At 39.9% G+C, this 15,024-nt stretch overlaps 1 protein-coding gene across 2 annotated transcripts in view; it reads left to right on the top strand.

The window, feature by feature from the left end:
* Positions 1–15,024, top strand: part of sipa1l1 (signal-induced proliferation-associated 1 like 1) — an 89,722-nt gene that overhangs the window by 42,545 nt on the left and 32,153 nt on the right. For both annotated transcript variants that reach the window (XM_084954438.1, XM_084954436.1), the window contains 4 exons: positions 10,925–11,050; positions 11,718–13,254; positions 13,500–13,722; positions 14,121–14,251. In XM_084954438.1, the coding sequence (XP_084810564.1) occupies positions 11,851–13,254; positions 13,500–13,722; positions 14,121–14,251 (1,758 nt within the window). In that variant the 5' untranslated portion in view covers positions 10,925–11,050; positions 11,718–11,850. The remainder of the gene's footprint in view (positions 1–10,924; positions 11,051–11,717; positions 13,255–13,499; positions 13,723–14,120; positions 14,252–15,024) is intronic.

The following is a 15,024-nucleotide window of genomic DNA, read 5'->3' as shown; positions in this document are numbered from 1 at the left end:
AGTGTTTTACTTATTTATTGTCTTTATGTAGACACACTAGACTGAACAAGGTGTGACAGTATGCATTTTGCAGGAAAGAGTGACAGAAATAACTGATTTTCAGGCAATGCAATGAAGAGATTTTTTTTTTTCTTTAAGTAATTACTTTTGAAGTAATAGTAGATACTGTGGCTCGACATATCACACATCAAATGAAAACAGCTCAACTATTTTGATTTAGCAACACAAATCTTTGTAAAATCAGTATATAAAACATGACTGTCTGTGAAAACTGATCAAGCACACAGACAGTATAAAAGATGGTTGTAGCTACTTTGAGGTGGCTGCAGGATTTTTGCCATCACCATCTTAGTATTTTGAAACCACATGTAATGAGAAGGCGGCAGGTCTGGCTTTAAAACCACACTCTATTATAAAATAGAATTTGTTTTGTATTCAGTGTGACGCTAAATGTGTGACTGAGCCCACAAACTCGGCAGGATTAAGCCACAAAGCTTTATAGGCTATGGGATCGCAGGTCTTTTTGCATCCACAGGTATCACCCCCCTAGCAGGTTTTTGTCTATGATTAAGCTTTCCAACACTAATTACATTATACTTATACAGGTGGAATTTAATAAAAATATATTTATGTTTTGTAATTAAATTACATGGTTTTTTTTTTTTTACATCTGTCTCATGGATTGTTGGGAAGTTGGAAATAAAATTTGACTTGTTTATTACAGCTCGACCGATATTATTAGGGCTGATATTATCAGCTGACGTATGTAAATAATTTTCAAGTATCAGCTGATAAATAAAAATTAAAAATGTAAAGAACTTCTCTCTTGGCAACAGATGCTTTTGGAACGCCACGAACACAACAATCAGCTGGATGCAAACAAAGTTGGGCAGAGCATAAATGAGTAATCTACAGCTTGTTGTTACATTAATATTTATTAAATGATAATAATGTTATTACTATAACAATACCTAATACCTGTATTGCATGTTTGCGACAGATCTTACCAATAAAATGTACTTTCAGTGCAAATGTCGAGCTATTTTTGCTGGGTTTGCTGTAATATTATTTAAACTCACATTGAAGGATGCTGTTTTAAGTAAGTCTAACTTGAGTCTAACTTCAGTCCTCATGTATGAATGACCACATATGAAAAGTAAAAAATGCTCATAAGTCAAAGACAAGAGGAGTTAAAGTACGAGTCAAGTTGATACACCTAAAAGAAAAGTCACTGAAGCTTGCTACTAACTAACCACCCTTTATTCTCAGAAAAATCATCCCTGCTTGCATGAATAATAGACCAGCATTTCATGAGGGCAATTGGCTTAATGGACCTGATTCATCATAACTCGCATGACCCAGATGCTGTCCTGTGTGACTTAAAGTGCACACGACGGCAGGGTATTTCTTGGCTTAGAATGGACCTCTGGGGGCTGACTTTGCTTGTAAGCACAAGTGGTCCACATTCGCTAAAGGCATTGACTCTGTTACCTTATTTGAGAAATATCTTTGAATATTCCTACTATTTTAGATTATTTCATAAACTAAAAATGGATACTATGCTTCAAAAAATTTAGCTATAATCAGCAGTTATGGTCATATATAGAGTTGGTGACTTACCTGACTTGTCTTTATGCTAAAAACCCCCATTTGGTACCTCACCAAATTTCCTGACTGTCCAAGAGCATAGTTGGTTTCTGATGTTTAGTTGTGGGGCAAATACAAACATGTATACACATGCTTGCATGCAGGGGATGTAGGAAAGCTCTGAGTGTTGCTTTCAAGGCATGTTAATGACCTCAGGACAGTGTTTAGAGAATCTGGTCAGGATGCGGTCTTAACTTATTCTTTCTCACATGCAGCACACAGTATTCTGCTTCTGAGGAATTCTCAAGTGAAATATTGTTTTTGGCTTAGATGATGGTGAAGCCTGGGTAAATGGCGCAAGTGGGCATTACAAGGTTATTTGCACTAGGAAGCTAGTAGGATGTAGACAGTTTACTATCTGATCAAAGCATAAGTGGCGCTTAAGTCAGTTTCTCCTAAGTAACCTAAGTAGTTAAGGTGTTGCTCTCTCCTAATTAATCTGTTAAAAGCTTAATTATACAGTGTGCTACATGTGGTACTTGAAAACCACATTGTATTAACCAATACTGTAAATCTACTATGAATCTTTTTGATGTATGGCATTCAGAGCCAGTAAATAACACACTCAAATAACAGCATAATAGATAAAAACAATCTGAATCTCTGATCTGTGATGATGTGCACCATTCTCTCAGAGTTTCCACCAGATACGTTGTTATTCTTCCAGTGACTTTGTACAATACAATAGAATTTTCACCCAGGCAACCCAGTATGTCAGACCTTTCTGTTAATGTATCCACCCGCCATAATGTAACTGTGAAAATACATTAGTGATTCTCTTGGTTCTTTCTCTGCTGATGACAGAAAGGCAGAGGTTGGTGAGTAAGTTGAGCTACGCCACAAGGAGAGCCCTTAATGATGATTAATGCTGTTCACACGCAGCCGGCTATAATGAGTAAACACAAGTACATGGAAATCGGGTAAACAACTGAAGGTGAGAGTAGTTTTAAAAACGGTAAAGTCATGAAATCCAGAGAATGGGGGGGGGAAGCTGTAAAATTCTGTGATAACTTTGTCTTCTCTTTCTTTTACCAACAGCTGATAGAAGCTCTAAAAGGTATAAAGGACCTTGTGGCTATGCTTTGTATTCTTGGATCCATGCAAACTGGAAACCTAAATAATAGTAGTAGTATCCAGGTGGAGAATGAACCATGGCCTTACTAACATTGTTTCTCACACATGCACCAGAAAAACAAATATTCCTTCTGTATTTACTGTTCGCATGATTTTTTCCTTACACATTTTGCTTTGCTTGGACATTTCTGTGTTGTGAAAACAAACTCACCATCTAATTCAGGCCAGAGCAAACAAGCTATAGGTGTGAAAATTCCCAAGTCTCATTGTAAATTTGGGGAGAGGCAGCAGTTTCAAAGGGAGCGACTCGCATGCACTAACATGCACGCATGGCCAAAACTTTAGAACAGTAAAGTGAAGATTACAACACACAGTGCAGGAGGTGTGGCTTTGCTAAGGACACCATTACTCCTATGGCCTCATAAGAACTGAGTGCAAAATTGAATGAAATTGAGTAAATCTGTTCAATGAAATGGTGGCGCAGTCACCAGAGGCAGGTATACTGGTGCCTTAACACCTGTGCTATCTACCAAAGTAATTTTTATCTGTGTTAAAAAATAAAGCTCATAGATACCTAGAACCTGAGCAGAATGCATATATTCCAGCATTAAAGTGACAGCCCATTGCTTTAACTATTGCTAACATACACACACAGACCCTCTCTCATCACTCAAATCTCAATGCTGCTCTCCGCCCACTGCTTCCACTGTTATTCTGTGGTAGCTGGGGAAGTGGAAACGCTATAGAATAAACTATAAGAATATCTTCAGAGCTCTCAAAAGTCCCCTCTTACATTTTAGTGAGCAAGAGAGGAGACCCCAAGCTCACCACCAAGCTCTGCAGAGGGAAGAAAGAAAAAAAAATAAAAAATCTGCAAACCACGTTTATCTTTCCACACAACTCCAATTTCACTTTGAACGGCTCTGAGCAGAAACTCCAACACTTTGGACTGCCTGCTGCCTGGAAGCTTTCAAAGAGAATGTTTGATTTTATTTATTTTTTTCTCCTTATCTTCTCTCTGTGTCTTGGCCTAGCATTTCCTCATCTATGCTCAGACAAGCTGAGATGAAAAGCTGTTTACCTTTCAAACGGCTCTATAGTATTCAAAAGTGCTGTAGGTCATGACTGTTACTGTGTGACAAGCACACATTTCGTTGTTTAGGGGACATCATTGATGCAGAACTCTTATTGTTGACATGTTTGTGATTTCTGAGAACATTTAAAACCATCAGTGCTACTTTTTAAAATGTCTCTTTATATACTTTTAAACTGCTGAAGTCTTCAGGAAGTTTCAAAATATTTGAAACTGTCGGGCCACATTGGCAGAAGGTTTAAACCAAATGAAAGTTGGAGTATGTAATGCTGCTGAGCCTGGGAAAGATGACATGGGTGAGAAAACAAGAATGTGATGCAACACCGCTCATTATCTCTCTGTTTGCTTTGTTTGTTTAACTTATGAGACAGACAGAGAGAGAGAGAGAGAGAGAGACACATGGAAATGCAAACTAAATGTCTGCATCATAATCTGGACCCCAGTTGGTTGAGGCAACCAACTTGCCTCAGTGGTCACACTGATGCCACCAGTGTTTTGGCACCTGGTGTACAAAAGGACATGCTGTCAAAGATTGAGTCAGTGTTTCTCTCTTTCTGTTATTTGTAATTGGCACTGCTCACATAAGGCTTGCATTGCACCACCAACCATCCAGGAAGCGATATCTCTTTGAATTTACGCTCAGTAGGTTTTCCCCATTATATACTGCAAGTCCAGAGGCCTGCAGCTTGAAGCTTGGGCTCAGAAACTGTTTCTGCTTTGAGCCTGTGAAAACCATTGAGACATAACGTAGTATGCGTTGTCAGGACGTAGAAAAACATGACGTGACTTGACCTGACTCACCAGTTGGTGTAGTAATGATGTCTGTCTGGGGAAACAGGTGTGCAATTGTCAAATATCTACTAACAGAAAAACATCACAGTTAGAGAGTTATGCTTCTTTTTTCTTCTCCTTTTTCTTTTCTTTTATTGTTTTCTTAAATCTTCTGCCTCCACACTTCTGTCTGGTCTCTGATTGGAAGGTACTTAGAATATCTTTGCTAAACACAGGTTTGGGAAAACTATCCATTTTCTTCTACACAATACAGGTTGATTAATGAATGGAGACTATTAATTTTCTTTGTACCTTTCTGAAAATACTAATTGAATGGATTGAAGAAACAAATTGTAGCGTTTCTCTGCACCCGATCCGCTCACATGCACACACATACCATACCATTCACACTCAATGCACTTATTCCTAAACTTTATGTGCCGCCTCTTTAACGGTCTCCTTTCATGGTGCAGAACTAGCCTCCATCAGTCAGTGAGAACTCATCTGCTCTGTAATATTCAGGTGTGCATGACTCACTGTGCACTGAAGCATATTAAGTCTCACAGTGACAGTCACCGGCACACCTGGGCTGCTTAATGGCAACTTTAGACTGGCAGAAACATTTAAAAAATATATATATTAATATTTAATATTCCATAGTTGTATTTATTCTTCATCAGTGTTTTTGCTAATACATTATTTTACTATACTAACTAGCACAGTTAAATATTAACATCTACACTGATTTGCCACTTTGTTAGGTACATCTTGCTGTTACCAGGTTGGCCCCCCTTTAAGAACTGCCTTATTTCTTCAGGGCATAGATTCAGAAAGGGGCTGGAGACATTTTAGTCCATAATGATATGACGGCATCGTACAGCTGTTCAATGTCACATTCAAGAAAGCAGTTTGAGATCATCTGAGCTTTGTGACGTGATGCGTTATCCTCCTGGAAGCAGCCATCAGAAGATGGGTGCAGTAGTCATAAAGTGACAGAAGCAGTCAGCCGTTCTTCTCTGACCTCTGGCATCAACAAAGCATTTTGACTCAGAACTTCATCTCACATTTTCTCTTTTTTAGGCCATTCTCTGGCGAGAGACCTAGGAGATGGCTGTGTGGGGAGTTTCTGAAATACTCAGACCAACAAAGACAGGCACAAACAACTATGCGGCATTCCAAGTTATTTAAATCGCCTTTCTTCCTCATTCTGATGCTTGGTTTGAACTGTTCCTAAATGCACTGGGTTAGTGCCATGTGATTGGCTGATTAGATATTTGTGTAAACAAGCAGTTTAACTAGTGTAAGAAGCGAAGTTACCACTGAGTGTAGACACTCGTAGTAATACTTTAACTTACATCCTATAGTTAGAACACATCAGCTGTGGTGATCATTACCATTTTTTTTTAACATGCACAGCTGAAAAAATGACAAATGTGTCTAATGGTTTTCATCTGACGTCACACATAGCTGACGTGTTCCAATTACAAAACTCAAGTTGCAGTATTACTTCAATGAGAAGTTTCATGTCGGTTTATTTTTATTGAATGACAGAAAACTACACTCACCAGCCACTTCACCATATAAAAGGAAGTGTGTATGTGTGTGGGAGTGAATGCAACAAAACATCTGTCCTAGACATGACTTTTGTACCCGCAATAATTGGTACAGCATTGCATAATTCTTTGCTGGAAGTGTTCGGGGGAATTACAAACCATATCATCTCTGACTGGTAATGATGAGGTCACACTGAAGTCACTGTTAAGTGATTACTTATTCAGACAATTACACTAACTCCAGGTTGAAATCCTCATGGAAACTTTTATTGGAATGATGTGGAGCGTTTACTTGGAAATGGCCGTAACTGCCAGTCGCCAAACAGTGTCTGCTTAATTCAAGATAAATTAATGGGTTACAACAAAGGGGTTTCCACATTCTGAATGTTACTTTAAAGCAGAAATGTTTTTTTTTTTTTTTTTAGCAGAACACAGGAATATTTAAAGGGTGCACCCAGTGATAACAAGCAGCCAACGCCCCTGTTCATGGTTTTGTTGCCTCAGAGGTTTTGAGCCAGAGGAAAAGAAAAATCACCAGAATTATAATCATTTCTTTTCTTTTCTTTTTTTTTAAAACCATGTTATTAGCTCATTGTACCTCTGTACATAGTCATCCCCACAGCCATTCTGAGCCAAAACAAACCCTGCTTTTTTTTGTTTTTTTATGGTAATGATGTCAGTTATACAATGCTAATGCCAGTAATACTATTTCTTTTATAAATGGTAATGATTGTTTAACAGTGCTAACAAATTGCCTCACAGCAAGAAGGTCCTGGGTTCAAATCCATCATCTGACTGGGGCTTTTCTGTGTGGGCTTTGTGTGTTTTCCCCGTCTCTGCACGGGTTCTCTCTGGGTACTCCGGCTTCTCTCCTCAGTCCAAAGAAATTAAGTTAGTGGGGTTAGGTTTATTGGTGATTCTAAAATGGCCATAGGTGTGAATGTGAGTGTGAATGGTGGTCTGTCTCTCTGTTTTAGCTCTGCAAGCTGTCCAGGTTGTACCCCGCCTCTCGCCCTATGATATCTGATTTATTATAATACATAGTAAATCTGCAGTATTGCAGTTAGTTTACATTTTTCCAAGTATGTCTCGACACATTTATATGTCTGTATGTACAACAAAGTACTAGCCATTGTAATGATTCCTACTATGGAAATTTACAGTGACTAAGCTGTAAGACATCTGCAAATGCACAACAGTCAAATTAAAAATCATGTTTTTTTTTTTTAATTTTATTTTTGGGTTCGTTTTTTTGTGTGCAAAATTCCCACTGTAGAGGATTGAACTGCCTCTCATGTAAATCTCTAGATTTTTATCTTTAAAATCAAGTGCTTGATATGATATTACACATCCGCTTTCACTGCGTGATAATGTGCTTGGGGTCCCAGCCACTATCATTTGTAAGAAGTAAATAAGTCCCTCTGTCGACAGTTTCCTGCCAGCTGGGCCAACAGATAACATCAGCAGCCATTACATTCACTGGGCCAAGGATGCTGCGCGTTTACCTCAGGAATCGACCTCATTTAGACACTGCTAAAGGTTACTGAGTATCTGTCAGTGTAATTGGTCCTCAGTGGCTGCATAGATGCGTGCAACGCCACATTCATTCATTTTGAATTACCAGTCTTCCAGCCAAGCATACAGTTTAATCCTCTTCCTGTTTGCTCAGTTCTCAAACTCTTTCACTGTTTTGTTTTTCTCCACGTACTATCCAACTCATTTTTTTTTTTTTTAAAGTACTACGCAATCCTCTGTGGAATAAGTGAAGGGCACTCTGCAGCTAGTTATTTGGGATACAGTTTTTGAGTGGTAGTATCTTGGAGACGACACTGGTTCATAGCAGACTTTGTGGAACAGGAGGTAAAAACAAATGTGCTGTTTTTGATGGTGATAGCTGATGTGACAGTGCTGATTTGAATGATCGAATATGTTCAAAATACCAGCATGTGTGCTTTGTTTTTACCTCTGCACAGCCAAATGGATAATGGGACCGTTTACCCAGGATGATATGTTCAGCAGAAATGATCAAAAATAAGCAGGAGTATGGTAGAGAACTATTCCTAATCAGATTTTGTGTAACAACAGAACATGTAAAACAGTTGTAAACAAGATTTGTATATAAATGGGAAAATTAGAAAAAATATTTTTAGCCTAATATCAACCCAGCGGATTTTGTGCAAATTAAGCAGCTTGTGGATTAGAACATCCACTTGTTCTCTTGTTTGCATTAATTTGGATAAGAAAAAATTGAAATTTGTTCTTATTTGGTAGAAGAAGCCTCTTATGATTAGCTTCAAGGTCAGTAATGTTATCAACTTGTATTCACATACTTTTGTAATGAGCCTCAGGATTGGGTGTTATTGTGCAAGCAGTGTCCTCATTCACAAGGGCCTTTATCAGTCAGACAGTCTACAACAGAAGCGAGAGATCTCCTATTTTGGAATGACAATTGAAGTACTGCAGGGATGACTGTACTGCAAACAGAGCCGCAATGGCCAGTTGATTCTGTAATAGGACCAAAATGTGTCTGAATATTGGGAAACAGTCTTACAGTTACTCAGCCTCTTCTTCTGCTTTGGTTAATGGGAGAATATCTGTTCATTTGAGTTTAATTAAAGGAGCCTCGGGTGGGGAAAAAGTTGAACCAATCGATGTTGGTCTACAGTGGGTTGAAAGTATGCCAGCGTCGTACTGATTTTTGATATTTCCAATGAAGTAAAAAGTTTGACAAGCTTTTGCTGGCATAGAAGAAAATCGCTCGCAGGAGGTTCATCTATATTCATGTTCTTTCAGTTTCACAGTTCGCTCTCTTTTGAGACATTTGAAACTGTTTATAAAGCCCCCAAGATGATTGTATATCTGTTCTACTAATGTGTTTCTGGAAAAAATGAATAAAAGCAAAACGCGGTGATTTGCAAATCATTGTAACCCCTTTGAAAACAGTTGTACTAATGCACCAATGGAGACAAGACAATTGAGAATTGTTTTTTGTCCCAAAACAATCTGCAGAAAATAGAGAAGCCTCTTTAGGAAATCCAAAATGTTCCCTTAGTGTTTGGCTCCTCATTATGTGTGTAAGGGAAATAGATACTTGTGCTCAAACACACATATGCTTAAGTGAAATGAAAGAGAATTTGGTGTTCAGTGAGCATTGGGAAACTGAGCAGATTCTGTAGTACACCAAAGCACCTTAGATCTTTTTCAGATCAGAGTTAGGTTACAGATGATATAAAAAATATCCTAATTTCTACTTGGAGCTGAACCACGTAGATGGTTTCCGTTTTAAAGACGTGGAGAAATTTGTGACATAACCATGAATCATGTTAGCGATCCACAGTGTTTGTTCCACTTACATTAAAGATTACACTCAAAACGCTCAACAACTCTGTTACACCTGTTGTTGTAGTTTTCCCAGTTAATCCACAAACCAAGAAAAGGTAATTTCATGAAAACTGCTCACAGCGAGTTCTGTGTGAAGCGATCAATACCCGCTCTTCTTTCTCACACACACACACACACACACACACACACACACACACACACACACACACACACACACACACACACACACACACACACACACACACACACACACTCTCACTTACTAAAACATGCACCATACAAAACTCTGTATCACCATGGTGATTCAGAATGTGGTCTGAAAGGGAGAAGTGGTGCATCATTATGGACCCACCAGTAGACGAGCACATACTGAAGCAAGCTGGTCCTTCTTAAACTTGTGAATAGTGCTGTAAAGCAATTACTGCCACATTGTGTTTGACTGACTAAATGAGCTGCCCATCCTTACTGTGGCATCCTGTGAGGGTTTTTTTCCCCCTGCTGTATTACTTTAATCTCCATCCTTAAGGTACTTAAGTGGCTCTAGTTATCTAATATATATTTTGTTAACCTTATAATGTCTAGTAGAGTACTTTTGCATGATCCACATTTCAAAAAAATGTTTACTTACCTTGCACTGCAACTTGGTCCAGCACCCAAGTTCATTCATTTTGCCAAACAATCTAACTTTACCTAACTTTGTCCTGATTGACTGCCACTATCAATGAGCCAGAGCTCTGCAGTGGACATGGCCATATTAATCCTGCTGATCTATAACATAATGAGTATACAAGAGAAGGAAAAAAACTGTCTTTTTTAAAAAAAAAAAAATTTATTTTTTAATGTTTTTAATATTTGTCGCGTTAATATTGGGCATCCACCATTGCATAAAGAGAAAGGAAAAAAAAAAATTTTTAAAGATATTTTTAAATATAGCATTTTTTTTTAAAGACTTTTGCTGCTTGTTGAATACCCTGGTAGTTTTAGAACACATTGCAAAGTCTAAGCTAAGAAGCTCCAATTTTGGAAAAAGGGTTTTGCTGGTTAATGTACTCTAAAGAGCCTGAGGAGACTTCATTCTCAACTTTACAGGCTGTGAGATACTCCCTATGACTAGATAGCAGACTGGGCTTGATGTGTAAAATTACTAGGCTCTCATGTAGCTGTTAATTAAATAACAGGGGATCTAATCTTTGACACTGCAGTAAAAGTGGATAGACTCTAAACCCTAGAGTATATTCTGTATGCTGTATATGAGGATCTCAAAATTTCACAAAAATACCATAGTTTCCTATTTCTTTACTACTGCAGTAGAGTATCTGAAAGAAATGTAATACTAAAGAGTATGTAGCACTGAATGTAATTTGGCTTGTAATCTGACTTGTCTTCGGTTTCCTTCTGTCTTTGCTTTCTGTTTTCTCTCTCTACTGTTCACTGTTCTTCTCAGTTGCCGAGTTCCAGATAGAAAGAGTCCCCTGTCACCTGATTCCTAAGCAGACTGCTTGTAAGAGTCTTCAACAATAAAAGTTGGCCATCAACTAATTTCTCTTCATCAAGACTCACTACTGTAGAGGTACAAAATAATTCCCCCCCCCCCCCCTTTTTTTTTTTTTTTTTTAAATGGTTAAAATCATTAGCGCCATTTATCCTTCTAGATTGTCTTCGTGTAAGCTGACCATTGGGCATATCGTCTCCAGACATGACAGGCTTTTCATGAATGTAATAGATCCTGATCACATTTGCCTTATGGTGTCCAAAATCCCCCCCAAAGAGATGGACTCTTTGGGTTCCTACAATGATTTTTTTTTTTTTTTTTTAATTTATGTAGTTCTCTGTTTGGGACCATTTTATTTATTTATTTATTTATTTTTTTTTTTGGGGTTATGTTTTCAGAAATCCAATGCTGCTGTAAGGCAGTTCTCATTTAGTTCCATTGTATGCACCTTGTATAAAATATAAATTAGATTTTTCGGTGAACTTTCTCTTAATGTCCCAAGTATTGTGATGCAACTATTGATAAGTGTTGAATATAATATGTATATTGCAATTTTTATTTAAACCTTTTGTTTGACCTGTAAAATTCAAACTCAGCCATTTTCCCATTGGTTCTTAAGCTTTAACTAATTGACTGCTGCCCTTTCGTCAGCTATAGTTATTAAATATTGGTCTACAATAATTATTATATTACTAAAGAAAATATTGAATTTTTCCTGTTTACTTTTCCTTTCCTGTTTCCACAGCACTAAATGTCCCTTAGCCTCTTGAATCACTTCACTCAGTGGCCGTTATGTTGACCCGAATCTAATCTCATTAGCTCCCCATCCTTACCTTTCCCTCCCATCTCCCCTCCCAACACCATTTCCCGACTCCGTCATGACCAGTCTGAAGCGCTCTCAAACAGAGCGCTCAGTTGGGGGCTCAGTGTCGGCTACCGATGAGTTCTACACTCGTCGTCTGCGACTGCCTAATGGAGGGGCACCACCACCTCGCAGTGAGAGCGCCCACATCTCCTCTTCTTCAACCACGGGCACCAACCCTGGCGTCCCAAAGATGGGGGTTCGGGCTCGTGTAGCTGACTGGCCACCAAGAAAAGATGGGGGAGGAGGGGGTGTTTGGCACATCACTGTGGAAACAGACTCACCCAGCTCTACCAACACCACTAGCTCTTCAGGGTCAGGAAGTGGAGATAGAGAAAGACTTGAAAGAGGGGGAGGAGGTGGTGGTGGAGGAGGTAGTGGTGGGAGTGGAGGAGGGGGGGTGTCAGCCGTCACAGCCCATAGCAATCTGTCAGCCAAGCTGGGTCACCTGATAAGCCCACAGGACTCATCCATGCTGCGCAACATCCACAACACACTAAAGAGCAAGATGCAAAGCAAGGGGAAGGACAATCGCTTCCTGTCACCGGATGGCTATCTGGGTTCCCCTCGCAAGGGCATGAGACGCATCCGCCAACGCAGTAACAGTGATATAACTATCAGTGAGCTCGACGGGGATGGGAACGAGGGCTGGTCGTTCTCCGGGTGGACACCCATGCACCGGGAATATGGCAGCACTTCATCTATAGACAAGCATGGTGTGTCAGGAGAGAGCTTCTTTGATATGCTAAAGGGATACCAGTCCGCTGAGGCCCCGGATCAGCGAAGCCCAGCTCCAGAAAGGCTAACAGAACTCCTTACTGTTGCTCCCATAAAACAGGCTGCTCTGGATCTGCCAGATGGACCTTTAGGTCCAGCCAGAGGTAGTCCTGCCAGTCGGCTGAAGGAACGAGAGAAGCATTTGAAGAGAAGGTCAAAGTCAGAAACAGGTGGAGAGTCGATCTTCCGTAAGCTGCGCAGTGTAAAGGTGGAGGGTGACACATCAAGGGCTGGCTCGGATGCTGAAGATGGTGGGAAAGGGGATGAGAGTGGACCACCTCCCAAACCCTGGGCGTGCCAAAAGGGATTTGCCCATTTTGATGTTCAGTCTCTACTCTTTGACCTCAATGAGGCGATTCAAAGTCGGCAATCTGGAGCCAAACGCAAAAACACCACTACTGGTGCCTCCGCTGCAGCTGCCGCCTCTGCTTCGGCCTCGTCCTCTCTTTCATCTAATCAGAGTGGAGTGTATGGGTCACCTTGTGGCTCCCAAGAAGAGCTAAGCAAGGAGGGGACAGGAGGCGGTACCAACCCTGCCTTGGACCCTGGCGATGATAAGAGCAATGATTTGGTTCTCAGCTGCCCTTGTTTCAGGAATGAGATTGGTGGAGAGGGGGAAAGGAACATTTCTCCTGTTAAACAGGTAGGTCTGCTTGAGTAGTCATTATATTTTCTTAGATATATGCAAATATTCTAATGCATTTTAATATATAAAACGGTTTCTCGGGTTCTGCTGTTTTAATATTGATGCTGCAGTCTGCAGATGTGCATTTTGAAAACGCACTGAAAAGCGCTCAGATTTCTGCATATTTAAGATGTAAAGATAAAAATATGATGATGTGGTTTACAGCTTGCTGGCTTTACCTTTCCTTTTTATTCATCTTCCAGCAGGGAAGCATAGGAAGCGGTGGGAGCTCAAGCAATTCCTCTGGCAATACAGAAGAAGGCCCTTTGGATGCCACCCTCACTACCCATTTTACCAATGCAGGTGTGGCTGTGTTGGAGGCTTCCAAGGACGGGCCTAGTCAACATGCCGACAGGTCCAAACGATACATTGTGGAACATGTTGACCTTGGTGCCTATTACTACCGAAAGTACTTTTATCTCAGAGGTGAGAAAATTGGATAGTTTGGGCTTTTTTTATTTGTAGTTCTTCAACTTTAGTGGGTGCTTTTCAATTTGTCTTACTGAACGTTTCCAGTCTTAGAGCAAATGCTGTGGACTGTATTGGCAGAAAAAATACCATTTGTAGTGTTTTAGACACTAATTAGACAAGGTGCAAAAGTTGTACTTCATTCTGCATTACATGTGAGAAAACCTGGGAACCAGCGAAGAGTCATTAGTAAAGGTGCGAACGTTCTGTAAACTTTTAATAGTTGATATAATTCAGCTGCAATACACATAGTGGAATAATTGCTCAGGTTTTCTTCCTTTCTGTAGTTTTATCTCTCCTGTCCTCTGTCATCAATTTATGTCTGCATCTGAAATCCCAATACTTTTCACCCCTAGAGCACTGGAATTACCTGGGGGTAGATGAGAATCTGGGCCCTGTGGCGGTGAGTCTGAGAAGGGAGAAGCTGGAGGAACACAAAGACCATGGACAGCAGTACAACTACAGGGTCATTTTCAGAACGAGTGAGGTAACATACATTCTGACAAATAGTGTGCCATCTGTCTGACGTGTTCACGATTTTGTTATATAACTATTATTTTTTTAATAATGTTTTCATTCACCGGGGTAAGCTTGTAGCTTTTCTAGCTATTCCCACTGTGAAAGTTCATGTGAACATATCTGTCAGTATTTAGTATGCTCTCCTGAGTGATCTTCCTGAAATGCTTTTATGAGTTCAAACTGTGTAGGAGTTGACATATAAGAACTGCTCCCTGCTTATTGATGAAGCCAGTTGGGGGGAGACATTATAAAAGCTTCAGCTCAAGGCTGTCGCACACAGCTCAGGATGCTACCGCCTCCGCTCCTTGATACCACCTTAAATTACTGCCCATTTGATCTTGTTTTTATAGTTTCCTCCCATTTTTTTAGCCCAAATTCTCAACTTTTTCGTGAATCCCTGTAGCCCTTGTTTCCATCAGTAGACACAGTAGAAGCATAGATGCACGTCCTTATTTGCTGAGCTGAACACCCACCCACCATCTTTGTCAGCCTTCATCTTTGAAGGGCTGAGCTGTGCCATTTTGCAGCTCAACGACACTAAAATAGCACCTGAGGTATTTGAGTGAAGAAGGTAAAGCATTGCTTTTCTATTAAAGCGTGCCATGAGTAATAGCCCTTGCAATCTCTTGGGATGACGCACGACCTACTGTGCTATGTTTTCCTCTATTTTTCTTTCCTTCTCTTTCCTCTCAGTCTCTTCTCTAATTGCTATTTTCAGAGCAGGGAGCTTCACAGGTTTAG

This window comes from Perissodus microlepis, chromosome 15 (genome assembly GCF_051167445.1).
Source record: "Perissodus microlepis isolate ML-2025 ecotype Zambia chromosome 15, ASM5116744v1, whole genome shotgun sequence".
In the NCBI taxonomy this organism is placed as follows: Eukaryota; Metazoa; Chordata; class Actinopteri; order Cichliformes; family Cichlidae; genus Perissodus; species Perissodus microlepis.
Note: the sequence above shows the minus strand (reverse complement) of the source record. Positions and strands in the feature narration are given on the sequence as shown.